This window comes from Mercenaria mercenaria, unplaced genomic scaffold, assembly GCF_021730395.1.
Source record: "Mercenaria mercenaria strain notata unplaced genomic scaffold, MADL_Memer_1 contig_4961, whole genome shotgun sequence".
Classification (NCBI taxonomy): domain Eukaryota; kingdom Metazoa; phylum Mollusca; class Bivalvia; order Venerida; family Veneridae; genus Mercenaria; species Mercenaria mercenaria.
The window spans coordinates 29,432-43,231 of NW_026463233.1; the positions used below are offsets into that span (position 1 = coordinate 29,432).

At 33.7% G+C, this 13,800-nt stretch overlaps 1 protein-coding gene across 1 annotated transcript; it reads right to left on the reverse strand.

Annotated features, from left to right (window-relative positions):
* Positions 1–1,768: 1,768 nt before the first annotated feature.
* Positions 1,769–10,881, reverse strand: LOC128554349 (2'-5'-oligoadenylate synthase 1A-like). Its single transcript, XM_053535630.1, has 6 exons — positions 10,611–10,881; positions 7,708–8,139; positions 7,271–7,532; positions 6,842–7,011; positions 5,635–5,873; positions 1,769–3,689 (listed from the first exon to the last, which is right to left on the reverse strand). The coding sequence occupies exons 2-6, from the start codon at positions 8,137–8,139 to the stop codon at positions 3,524–3,526; spliced, it is 1,269 nt and encodes a 422-aa protein (XP_053391605.1). The 5' UTR covers positions 10,611–10,881; the 3' UTR covers positions 1,769–3,523.
* Positions 10,882–13,800: the final 2,919 nt, after the last annotated feature.

Sequence of the window (13,800 nt, forward strand, 5' to 3'; positions counted from 1 at the left end):
ACTATTAATCACAACATTGCCGTCCTTTATTTGTACAAAATGGCTGTATATTGTGCGTGCGAGAAAAAAAAAATCTTTAAACACAAGTAGGCCAATTTCAATTTTTATTCAGGGTATTTCAAACTAAATGACTTATTTCAAGGTCATACATATTGGACAACATTCAGGTAGACAGCCAGTGTTACATTACATAAATATAGAAAATTAATACCAGTGTTTTGAATGTCATATTATTATGTCTGATTTTGTTTACCTGTCATTGAGGTATTAAATACTAGAAAACAGAGAGGTCCGATTATGGCAATGTCACGGTACGTGAGGCGTCTAGGTTATATTTCAGTAATTCGGTCAAAAATGTGCCTAATAAATAGATCCTAATTTTTCCATTTTTCGCGCATTTGCGCAAAAATCGGGGGCCAAATGGGCATTATTTCACTCTTGGAATGAATTTTACATAAAATAGGACACTTTTCATGCTAATATTCGCATGTTTTCGAGTTTTTTTTTCTTGAAAACGAAAGTAGGGTGTTTATTCTGCGGACCATTTTCTGAAATGCGGCAATATGAGGGTACCTGACTTCAGTTGACTTGCATTTTACTGCATACTACTCAACACCCCTTTTCTTTTCGTTTTCTTGAAGCAAATGTATGGATATCTTCTGGAAAATAGGTCTACGACGGAGTGAAAATCTAGAAACTGTAACAAAATTGTTCTGAAGTAGCTGAATTTTATATGAAACAAAGAACAATTTCTTTTATTGGTATATATCCTCTATACTTCCCAGTGCTCTAGCTAGGATTAAAAAAGGGCAGGGTGCTGGCAATGAAAAGGGCACTTCTAGGGGGGGGGGGGGGGGGGGTTCCGGGGGCATGCTCCCCCACCTGCCCCTACCCCACTCCTGTCAAAAAATGTAACTGGTGCATGCATTAGGTGCATTTTAACATATACTTTAGACAAGGAATTATTCATACTTTTGGCATTATATTAGGCACACTTTAGGCATGGTATAAGGCATACTTTGTGCTTTGATAGACTAGGTTTGTCATCTCTAATATACTAAGAATGCTGCTGCTCGTATTTTACTTGGAAGTTCCAAAAAATTTTGAAATACAGGCATGAAATGGTGGCCTCTGGTGTATTTTTAGGTCTAAATTTTGAGGTATTGCAGAGGTATGTTACTCTCCTCTTGCTTGAGTGGTCAGGGGACTCTCCCCCTGGAAAAGTTTGAAATACAGGTATAAAATGGTGGCCTCTGGTGCGTTTCTGGGTCTAAATTTCGAGAAAATAATATTCTTTTGTCAAAACAGTAGGGTGCATCTTTGATGAGTATAGGTCACTTCTTAGCCAACTGGGGGACACAGGCCCACTGTTCCGGTTTGATTAATTTCCACAATTGATGTCTTTAAAAACGATGTCTAGAGCAAAAAACTGTAACAGTGGCTGGGGTAAAGTTATATGACATACCTAAACAGAGTTTACTCGTAAATGATATGGACTAGATAATATAATATCGATATGCTGTATAATTAAATAAACTGCTCAGTGCCTTTTAACAATATTTTGTTAACAGTTTGAAGATGTAACAAAACGTTATTTTGGCCAAACATTTAAATTCCAGTATTAAAATAAATAAAAACATTTAATTAAATAAAATGATATATCAATATAAAAGCATTAATATGAGACATAAAATTGAAAATTGAAATATATCTTATATTCAAAATACATTTACCTAATAATGTAGAGGATGTGAAGAATACAAAAACCATCATGAATCTTTTTTATTATATCACTTTATGTATATATTTTCAGCTGAGGGGAACTTATAACAATAATAAATGACAATAAAAGAAAGCGCAAAGTAACTTTTCATCTTCTGAATGAAACTAAATGATATATTGGTAGACTGGAATGAGTGGAAGTGCAAAACCATAATTTTAGGTACGAATTTTACTGATTTGTCTCCTCTTTCACTATGAAGTACAGCGATGGGGGTATGGCTTTCCATCAGACTGCATTTCATTGTATCAAAATTGATAATAGCAGTTTTATTATAAATTCTTATTAGTTAAGATTTACAATACATACAGTAGTGTTAATGTTTTGGCTTACACGTACAATCGTTATTTGAAGCTGAAAAGGTCGCGAGTGTACAGTTAGTATTAACTAAATAACAGCGAATGATAACGATTGCTTTAAAATGAAAAATAAATAATAGTCGTTTATTACGTTTCCAGATATTCATTTCATTATCTGATGTTATATGAAAAAAAAACATACTAAATTCTAAACAAACCAACGAATGCAACAAAATGAGATCTAATAGACACTGCTATTTTAAGGTACAATACCACATTTTCTGTTTAATATAAAACCGTGTATGTAAAATAAACAAGACATAATCAAAGACCTAGAAGTACGTCATGCATATATTTCAGTGTGATTCAAGTCTTTTGATTTTTCTTTTGATATAATAATCAGGGTCGTCAAGACGGAACTATTTTGTTCTATGTTAGGATGATAACTTTTGTCGTTTCTGTTCTATAGCGTTTGCTCTAGCGTGTATGTGCCGACTCTTACGTAAACGAATGAGCGTCGACTATTGACACAATGTTCCGGTAAGCAGAAAGGTCGAAAACGATTTTATAAAAATAGTCAGTAGATTTTATGTCATTGAATCCATCATTAAAAAACAGTTGATATATGTTCAACGCAAGCAAGGCAATGTCTTACATGGATTTAACAGATATTCGTATGTGAATACAGCAGATACAGTACTTTCATATCTGCGTATATCGAATTTGCAAAACTGAATAATTTGTTATATGTCTATGAAGTATTTTGAGTTATCGCCTCAAAGTAAACTAAACTAATGCAAGGACTGCTGTTTGAAAGCAAATAAAGTCCATACGCTCATATAAAGTAAACACAAATTTAAAAATTACTTTTATTATGTCTTCCTTTACATAATTTCAAAAGAAAGGAGCAAGTATAAAATGAAAGAAATACAAACTTGATTTCAAAGATCTGAAGTATGTCTTTGACGGACGGACGGAAAAGCGCATTCCTATAGTCCCCGAAACTGATTTTCAACCAGTAGGGTACTAATAAAACGAAACGAATTGAATTGATTTATAATGTCTATGCAGTCATCTAGTATTTTCACGGTTTTATACAAGTGCATTTCTGCTTTATTTTTGTTCTGCGCGCTAATGGTAATCTAAGATACAATTCTGTTATACATGTATTGTAATATCACAAAATCCTAATACACTGTTTTACTTATACATTGATGCAACGCTTTTATTGTTTGACTGAATACAATGACTTTGAATACTCCTGTTTTATTTCCATAGAATGAGTTAAACTTGTCTAGTATTCACAAGTACAATATGCTATGTTATCATGTTTTTTCTCTAAGACAATGAAAAGTTCACACGAAAATATAAACAAACACAGCAAAACAATTTTTGCATCATTATTGACCAAAACAAAGTCAAAAAACGCCAGAACTACATCATTCTAGTTCCATGTATGTTTTGTATTTGAAACCCCGTAAAATAGTGGTTTACTGAGCCAAAGTCGGGCTTCTGGTACAACTCTGTCCCAGTCAAACGCCTGACCATCGACAAGTCCATGATACATGTCGTTGAAAGGATTTGCAGGATCCATAATATACGGAGCCGATCTGAAATATAAACAGATCTATCAGCTTTTACCATGATGTGTTTGATTACGTTGACATGAAATACAATATTTCAAGGAAGATTCACTAGTGTAATGGCGTTACGTAGAAACTACATCGAAAAAGGCCGTAATTTGATATGTGTGTATTATATACATGCGAAGTTTCAACTTCTAGCGAAATTTCATTTACAGGTCGACCATTTGAACTTTTTTGGGGTGATGGCAGTGTTGTGGGGTGGCAGGGATATTTCTTGGAGTCAAGAATTCTTTCTTGAGAGCATACCAAAGATAATTTCTTTTCTTTAAAGATATTTTTAATATACTTTCGTTATGCATGATAAAAATTGTATTGAGAAGTTTGCATAAATACATGGAATAGTTAATGCACGTATCTTAAATAAGAAGCAGTTTGATCCAAATGTTAGTTTTTACTTTTGACCAACGTCATATACTTCTATAAGCCATATTGTTCAAATCTGCTATTAATTTAGATATATATAATTGATACCATAAGGATAAATGAGTCACCAGGGGCATAGCCAGCCAAACTGAATATTCAGGGTCAAATGTAGTGGGTTCACAAGAGTATTAACCAGGAAAAGGTTTATAGAACAGCTCTGGTGCATTTTGATGTGTATTTGGAGATATGTTCTCCCCCTACATTTGAAAAGCATTAATGTAATAAATTATATCTGTGAATATAATGCGCATTCCCAGACCTTTAGACTTAACTATGCTAATGGCTTCGCTATACAAACCTGTGTCGCTTATTACATGAAAGTAAAACTAGTTGATAAAGCTCACATATATACTTGCAATAATAATTGCTTTTAGGTAAAACATAACTACCTACCTAGAGCTAATGCAAGACAAACAATATGATGGGTGAGAATTGAGAAAAAGCAACATTTATTTTACAACTAACAGACAGTTGATGTTTCGCCTAATTTCTCACATAACTTAGCTTATTTTATAATTAAGAAATAATAAGTTCCCAATCGTGGTTTATTGTAGAATAACCCGTGTTTTGAGTTATTATGCATAAGAATATATCACGAAGGCCGTAGGCCTGAGTGATATATTGTTTCGCATAAGAACGAAATCCTCGGGTTATTCTACGATAAATCACACTTGGGAACTTGTTATTTCGATTCTAACGCGACATACTAGAATAAACAGTATTAGAAAAAAATGGTAACTACTTTTTACGACCGTGCAACACACCTGGATCGGATGACGTCATTGCATGCCCGTGGGTTATTGCAGAATATCCCAAGATAGATTTTGCTCTACATGTTCGAGGTTATTCGCTGGTCGTGTTAGAATGATTCTTATACCATGTTTTTCTTAAAATGATCTTAGGTCTGAACTTTAGGCACTCAAAAAAGTATGCGCTCCATTTTTTAGGTTGGTGAGTTAGGTTCTCCCCTGAATCAGACAGTATACCCAGTGTTATATATGTATGTATACCACGTGTGTAGGAGAAAGGTAAAGGAGACTATTGTGGGGAACACCTAATCCTGCGAGTATATTACGTGGTTCCTTCCCCGGATGTTGGTGTTTTAAATGCTTAAGATTACAATATTACTTTTGCATTCTACTGAGCTTTGAGAGGGAGAAATTTCTTTAGTAAACATAAATTTCACAAGTGTTTTGCATTTGTTTGTTTTTACTTAAAGCTGAAGAAGACTGTATTGTCACCGATTTTTATTATAATGAGTAAACATTTCTCTGTAATGAAATTATCAGTAAAGCATAGTGCAGTCAAATGTTATTATACAGTTTTGGTAAAATATTGTTTATTTTTTAACAATTGGAAAAATATTGTTTGAATATTTTACGTATTTTGCATTTTAGAACACCAGTTATCTCGTACATGTTATGTTCGCACAACTGATAACTTAAAAATATGAATTTTGAACAAAATATGAATCATATATATTTACCTTGCCTGTATCAATGTCATGTTGTACCTTATTTGTCTTCTTAGAATGATTTTAAACTGTCTATGGTTAACCAGAGAAGTCAGAATTGCATGTAAAGCCCGAGTCATGTCAAAGCTCACAGGTGCATTAGCTTCAGTCCAGGCATTCAAAATCACCAGTTCTAGAACATATGAACTCGGCCAGTTTGGCTTTCCATATCGTTTCTCAGCAAAACTCGGCATTTCTGGTTCATCTTGTTCCTATATTGATAAAATGATTCTGTGAACACACATTTTAAGCTGAAAATCTGACATAAGACTGGCCTCTTTTTTTTGTTATACGTATGACATTTAGATATCAATGATATTATTTGATCTTGGTCTACTTCGTACGAAAAATTTTTTCAAATTATAAACGAGTGTGCTTATCAAACGTAAATAAAGGGAATAACTGACAAATTTTCTGAAGCCAACATATACTGATCAAGCAGTAAGATATTTATTTATACGTTTTCAAGGTAACTCACATTTTTATTAATCACTCATACGGAGGCTCTGCAATTTTATTTCAGATAAGATGGCCATTGCTTGATTATACGTCACACTGGCAAATAATAGGTCATACGGCGGCTCTAAAGCTTTTGACGGTGGAAGAAGACCCTAAGTACCCCACCCAGCAATATTTCATTACGGGCGGGCACCTGGTATACGTAATTCAGCCGGATTGCTTTCTCACATGAAAGAATTCTACACACCAAGCGAGGTTTCGAACCCACAACGGTGCAAGTGATTCGAGTTAAGCGACATTGATTTCAGTTACTGTTCCTATATATTTCCATCGCTTATATTGTCCTGTATAATAGTTAGATAAAATATAAAATAAGGAACCCCGTAAAGGTATTTTTCTCCTTTTTTTCAAAATCCTTTTAGGGACAATATAGTCCAACATAAAATATTTCGTATTACTTGTATATGACTTGAAAGTTACGTCCTTATTGTATTTTGATACAAAAACTGCTGGCTTTTGTAACAAGTATATTTCGTTTTATTATCCATTCAAAACCGAAGAGATGATAATCTGGACAGGATGTAAGTAAAACCAAGCAGGTGATACAAGAAAGTATTTTAGCGTTAAGTTCTTCTGTTCGAAGATTTTCTTCCTGTGCCGTTGATAATACAGTCCGATATTAATTGTTTCTGGTAGGTTGTCTCTAATTTGCAATATTTACCTTTAGTTTCTTGTCTTTCCAGTACTTGATAAGTTTAATTAAGCTTTTTACTTTGGTAGGCAATTCTCCAATGATATCTAACTGTAAAGGAGCCAGACTAACCGAGTATTCATGGATAATACTGTCTGCAACCCCTTTCATCATTCTATACACATCTGAAGGTACGTTGCCTGAAAATAAAAGGAAGTGTGTCTAAAACCTAGATAATTACATGGAAAATTATCAATAAACTGATGAAATAATTATTATATAATTTTCGATGTATTTTATGTAAACAGCTTTACTGAATTTCTTTGATAAACACGTAGAATATCTATAGACCTAATTTGACTGGTATAGTATCAGAAAAGAAAGCATGTAGTCAGCTAATACTCGATTCACAAAAAAAATAACATGTATATAAGCCTTACAGAAGAAAGAAAAGATAACCTATTTCGAGCAGGTCAACAGCAGGAAGTATATCAACATCATGTTTATGCCCAGAACGACATGTTAGTTCTACTTGTACTGAGTATCGTGTTGTCCTTTGGTGCTTTGCTGTAGTATTCTCCTTCAGGTGTTTTTCTAGACTCCGGAGTAGGTCACGCATATCCCTCATAAGAACTTCAACATTATCGTACTTAACGAGCATCAGTATGAGGTCTATATCAGACCTGTCCTTCACAGCTGTACCTTTTCCGAGTGAACCGGACTTAAAAAATGCAGATAGCATTGAAAGATAGTTCTTCATAAAATATGATTAAATATACATGCACATGATACATCTTTTTGATAAAAATTAGTTTTTTTTTATCAACATTTACTTGCAGCAAACATTTAACTCATTCAAAGTTGCCGCCCGTTAAGTTATTGCGTGAAATAGTTACCTTGATTATTCGCCTCGGGCGAAGTTTTGAAGGTACCATATCTGTGTCCTGTAGTTTGCGAACAAGGCTATCAATAACTTCACCACAACATCCGAGAAATTGTGTATTAGCTTGAATGTTGTCAGCAATGAAACTTTCCAAAGTTCCAGAACTCAATGTGTATATGTCTGATGAAAGAGTTGATATGCTTAAGCCTCCAAATGCCCCATATAATCCTTGCATTCCTACACGATACAACGCCGAGGATGAATGTTGCAAACCCCCTGCATGAATCCTGTTCTCTCTCTTGTGTTGTGCCATGTGTTCTTCTTTACAAAACTGTCTACCACATTCACATGTCACAAAACCGTGGGTCTGTAGGCGGTGTCTTCTCATATTTGACTTGCTAAATTCACCAGACAGTCCGCAATCGGGGCACCGCCGTCGTTTCATCTTGGAAATGTTTAATTAAGTTGTAATATGTATAATCTATGTTCAAGATACATTATTTTCACTCTGATTGGCATTGCTTAATGATGTAGAAGATATGTGTGAAATTTGAAATCTGAGTGCCTTCAGCATGTGTTGCTATATCAGTCTGTGTTATGAAATTTTAACTTTAATCTTAAATTTAAGTTTAAAAAATGAATGACGTGCCATAGTTTTAATTACATAATGTATATAGCTTTCAAAATTTGAAGACCTCACCTAAACAATCTTTTACTAAATTTGTGCACAATGGTGTCAAAATATTACGGTTGGTTTACAGTTTAGGGGAACACTTGATCTAAAATGACAGAATTTTCAAATCGCAAAAGGATACTTGGAAAGCGCAATGTAAGCAATACATATACATGTCTAACTATATTAGAAAAAACACAAACTGTGCAGAAACATTCTTCTTAAATTGTCTAAACATTGTGGGCGAGGATATAAGTTTAAAAGAAATAATGTGTTAGTCAACTATTTTATCTGTGCAAAGAATTGTTTAAGGCCTATTGTTTCTCTCACTGGGATATGCAACTTGTCATTTAAACTTATATTAGAATGTCAATTTGTCAAATATATGTGAAGTTTATCAACTTCTCAAAAAGCTAATTATCTAATTTGATTTTGATAACGGGACAGGTTCAGAAAAACAACACATTTCATTTGTACATATGCAAATATAAATATAAAAATAAATATGAAAAAAGAGTGCCCTCCGTTCATATCATGGTAACATGTACCAACGCTTACTCATTGTATTTTATTGATTTGCATTCTCTTATCATAAATGGTTTTTTATATTTGCGATTGTATCCAGAATACAATTTAAATGAGTCTATGTAAACTTCTAACGGGTCATTGAAAATTTCTTCATTTAAAATGACATTAATAAATTGACACGTCACAGTTGCGGTGATATTTCGTATGTAAAAATAATAAAAAAAACTCAACATTAATATAGTTACATTTGTGAAATCGATTAAAATACACTGGTATCAATAATCTAGTTCATTTGCAAATTAGTCTCGTTATTTTTAGTGGCGCCCTATCATAACACAAAAGTAAAGAATAGAAAAAAGCATACCGCCTAAATATAAATGGAAACTATCAGCCCTATACTAATACATGCACTTTCTTATAAAAGATAGTAGGTAAGGGTAGATTTCTCGGAAGCACAGAGCACTAAAAACACAACCTCAGAGCCACGCATTTGCAAAGTAGGTCCACAAAAAAAAGCTGTAATGGAAAAATATTACAGACGGGTTGCTTCAAAAATCTAACAAGTACATTTAAATTTATGCCAAATATAGATTAGGGGGATGAAGTAGTAAGGGGTAAAGGAGGGTGGGGGTGAGGAAGTTGAAGGGGAAAGTAGAACAAGGATAAATATACAAAGGGAATGCCACGTTCCTTAATCACACTTACACTACAACGTAAACCAGAATAGCGCAGACATTCATGTACCAAAGATAAACACACAACCACACCCAACCACAATTAACTAACATAGAAAAACAGACAAGTAATATACAAGAACACAGTAGGGCACCGCTTTAGACTCGCAAGCACACAAACGCACCCTATAAGCAGGAAAAGCAATAGTGTACCGTAGGATTCCGACAGTCAAAATAAAGGGGAGCCACGAAAACTAACTCAAAGCAAAGTGGGAGGGGATGCAAAAAGGAGCGTAAATGCAAGGGAAAGGAGGAGGCGAAAGGGGGAGTGAGGAGGAGAAAAAAAGGCTCACAACAAACAAGACAACATACGCAACAGATAATATAAGACAGACAAAACACATTTGAAAATAGGGGCACCGCCTTGGAACGGTCAGTAACCTATATAATGAAAACTGGGGGTTGGTTTAAACATATTTTATTTATTTATAAGTCATTACATGAATAATATACAACAACTGAGATAAGGGGGTAAACGCGTTTATTTTGTTTACGTGTAAACTCTGGGAACTTATACTTTTGGTTTGGATAGCAAAGCGGTCATGTCTCAATTACGTCTTTCAATGAAATAAAATACGATGAATTGCTTCTTTCCTATAATTTTCTTTAACTATGAGCTAATATTTAAACAAATATAAAGCAATTGCTATTCAATAACAAATGAATATAAAGTTGTGACGCCAATTTGAAAACTGAAACTAAACAATGATATGTATCAGCTATAGAAAATACTGTAGATTTCTATAAACAGTAATTTAAACATCCAATGTTCATACATTTTTCATTTAGTTTGAAAATGTAATTCGAATAATCTATTCAACATCTCGGGACATTTTGTTATTCGTCGATGTTGATTAGCTGTTTCGCTTTCACATTCTATTAAACTGTGTTTCCGTGTATACATGTAAGAGCTATTAAACTAAACAAATGTCATCAGTTATATGAATCCAAATTATTAAAACAATTATATAAATCATTTACCTTTTATTTGATTTATTTGACCTATTCCTTCTTTCGTTTTCGATTTAAATTACCTTGTTTGCAATTGTGGGTGTTAATGTGCGGATAAATATGGTCACAAATAGATATGACGTAAATTCGGTAAACATCATTGAGGAAAATAACTGTGCAGGTTAATCACTAGACTGGTGTACACTCTACCGTTCATAAACCATTGAAGAGCGTTAATCTCAAAACCAGTCGGAAGACAGGCTAGTAAATCACGTGGAGTAGCGTTGTCCATCCACCCTTTTAAATATGAAATCATTTCAACAAGACCATACACATATATATGATCCTTGATATCAGTTCACAATTCTATCATATATTTCTTCCCATTTTCAGTCCCAGTTTGTATCCCTATAGTTTCCATATTGCTTCATCTTGGTCGCTGAAATGAAAAACTTTGGTAGCTCTGCCGTTCCTGAAGTATACAGGGAATGTCTTTTAATACTTCACCACTCAATCTTTAAGTTGGGACCTTTAAAATATTAATCATAGCATGATAACCTATACTGTGTTGGTGCGCCGTAAAACCCAAATAAATAAATAAATAAATAATCATAGCATGAGGTAACAGTGGTTTAATTACTTACTCTATGAGGACATAGTATGGCCATATCCATTTCAACTCTGCATCAGTAATTGGACTCTGGCTTTGGAAACGAAATAAATAGAACTTTTTTTATTTTATTTTCAGTTTATAAACAGGTTAGTTGTATTTTTACAATTTTATTGAGGCAATCATGACACTTGAACATGAACTGAGAAAAATATACTGTTCTTGTTAAATCACGAATTCTAGGTATTTGTTCGTTTTCATGCTATCAAGCCAAATTCCTTTTATGGATCTTAAAGTCTTTACACCATTATACATCATTCAATTTCAATCTGAAGCTGGCACATACCTTTAAGATTCTTTGATCATTTTTTTTTATTGAGCATTAACCAACTCATAACCTAATATTTAGTTTTGTGGTATATAGAAGTTAGATTTTTATCCGGTATCAATTTTCAGAGTAGAAAACAGTGGCAACATGATTATTTCAAAAGTTGTACTTACAGGTATCAAAACATGCACACGCCTATGAAACAACAGAGCTACACCTTTCAGATGTAGGCGGTTAATTGTTCTGTCGCAATTTACCGAGCTAGTGCATGTTGTGAGTAAAAGCGTAAACATATTTGAGTGTCATCATATTTTTGGCATTTTTACAAGCATTTTTATTGAATATCAAATATCGGGGAATTGTAGGCGTTGTAGATTTGATTTAACTTTACAGACAACTTAAAGTTTAATTTGTGGTCGTGATGGTATTTAACAGCAAGCCGATGACCTGGCGGTGAACATGACCATTGTAATAACAGCACTTTCATTATCACTTCTTTGCCTTTTAACTGATATCAAGAAGCACAGCGAGTAGGCGTGAATAGCTGTAAGGTATATAATACATTTGGAATTACAATCTGCAGCGAAAAGCATTTTGGAATAGAAATATGTGTTTTTATTGTGAGATATCCCTGTTGTTAAGACGCTAATATCGTTTGTACTCGTCCGATTTGTGTATATATACGTACAAGTTAGTGCAATATATGGACGTTTCTGAAGACAGTCATGTTGCCAAGGAGATGGCCCTGTCTTCATAGGTTTGAATCATACGCTAATATCGTGTGTACTCGTCCGATTTGTGTATATATACGTACAAGTTAGTGCAATATATGGACGTTTGGTGTCCTCTTTTTGAAATAGCAGAATTTGTTTCATAAGGCTATATTGCACACTTTTGAAAAGTTATACATTCTGTTTATTTTTCTGAATTATATCCCGAAAAATGAAAAGGTGGTTTTCAGGAGAGGCAAAAAACTAATTTTTAGTGTTTTTTCCCGCCTTTTCTAAATCAGAAATAAAATACCGAATAATGGTTTTTTCAGATCAATTTCTGAAGACAGTCATGTTGCCAAGGAGATGGCCCTGTCTTCATAGGTTTGAATCATACGCTAATATCGTTTGTACTCGTCCGATTTGTGTATATGTACGTACAAGTTAGTGCAATATATGGACGTTTGGTGTCCTCTTTTTGAAATAACAGAATTTGTTTCATAAGGCTATATTGCACCGTTTTGAAAAGTTATACATTCTGTTTATTTTTCTGAATTATAATGAAGGTCATATTGAAAAGTCTTTACGATTGGTTTCGTTCCAGATGGCTGTATTGAAGCGGGCAGAATTCAACACCCAACACCCGACCTTTTTTTCTACCCCTTATAATTAAAATGTACTTGTAGGACTTTTGAATCAACCCGTCTACAATATTTTTCCGTTACAGCTTCTTTTTTGTTGTGGGTCTAATTTGCGCCAATTATTGCATGAGTAATTCAGATGTTGCTATTTCAATGCGTACGTTAACACACTAAAATACTTAATAATTAGCCTCAGCTAAAGATTGTCTGATAATTTTATCTCGTTAAAATCTTAGATTTACAAGTGCATTTGACTGTTCCAGATGTTAGTAGTAGTAAAAAATACATGTATATAGGTGCATTGTACTCCACGAAAAGCAATTTTTTTTTGTAATATATTTTTATTTCCAATAAATACAGCATATCTACATCAAATACATCAGTGACAGTTTATTTCTTTTCAATACTGAGACAGAAGTACAATCTTAATTAATCTTCAATATTCATTTTATTTTTATTATAAATGTCTATATTATTGGAAAAATGTGATAAAAGGGAGAAGTTATTTAAGCAAAGGAAAGCAATTTTAGTATGATTATTTTCCGGCTTAGACTTTACTAGTTTAATTCGAAATGTATACGAAGTTCAGAGCCACTGCTACGAGACATATTTATAGGTAGATAGGGTTAAAAAATTAACGGGTAAAATTGACTGTCAGAGTTTAGAACGCAGGAACTAACCAACACATTGTTCCACAAGCTAATTTCGTGTATAAATTTTTTCTTATTGAATTCATTTCAGAGAACGAGGAGCACATATACATTCTAAGAAAATATAGCCCGTCCGCATAGCTTAGTAGGGAGGACGCAGATCTGTGGATCGTAGAGCCGTGAGTTCGATTCCCGGACGAGGCTTATGTTCTCAATGACGATTTGACATTGTGGCTGAAATCATTCGTTTCCAACATTGATACCATGATTCATGTGGAGAA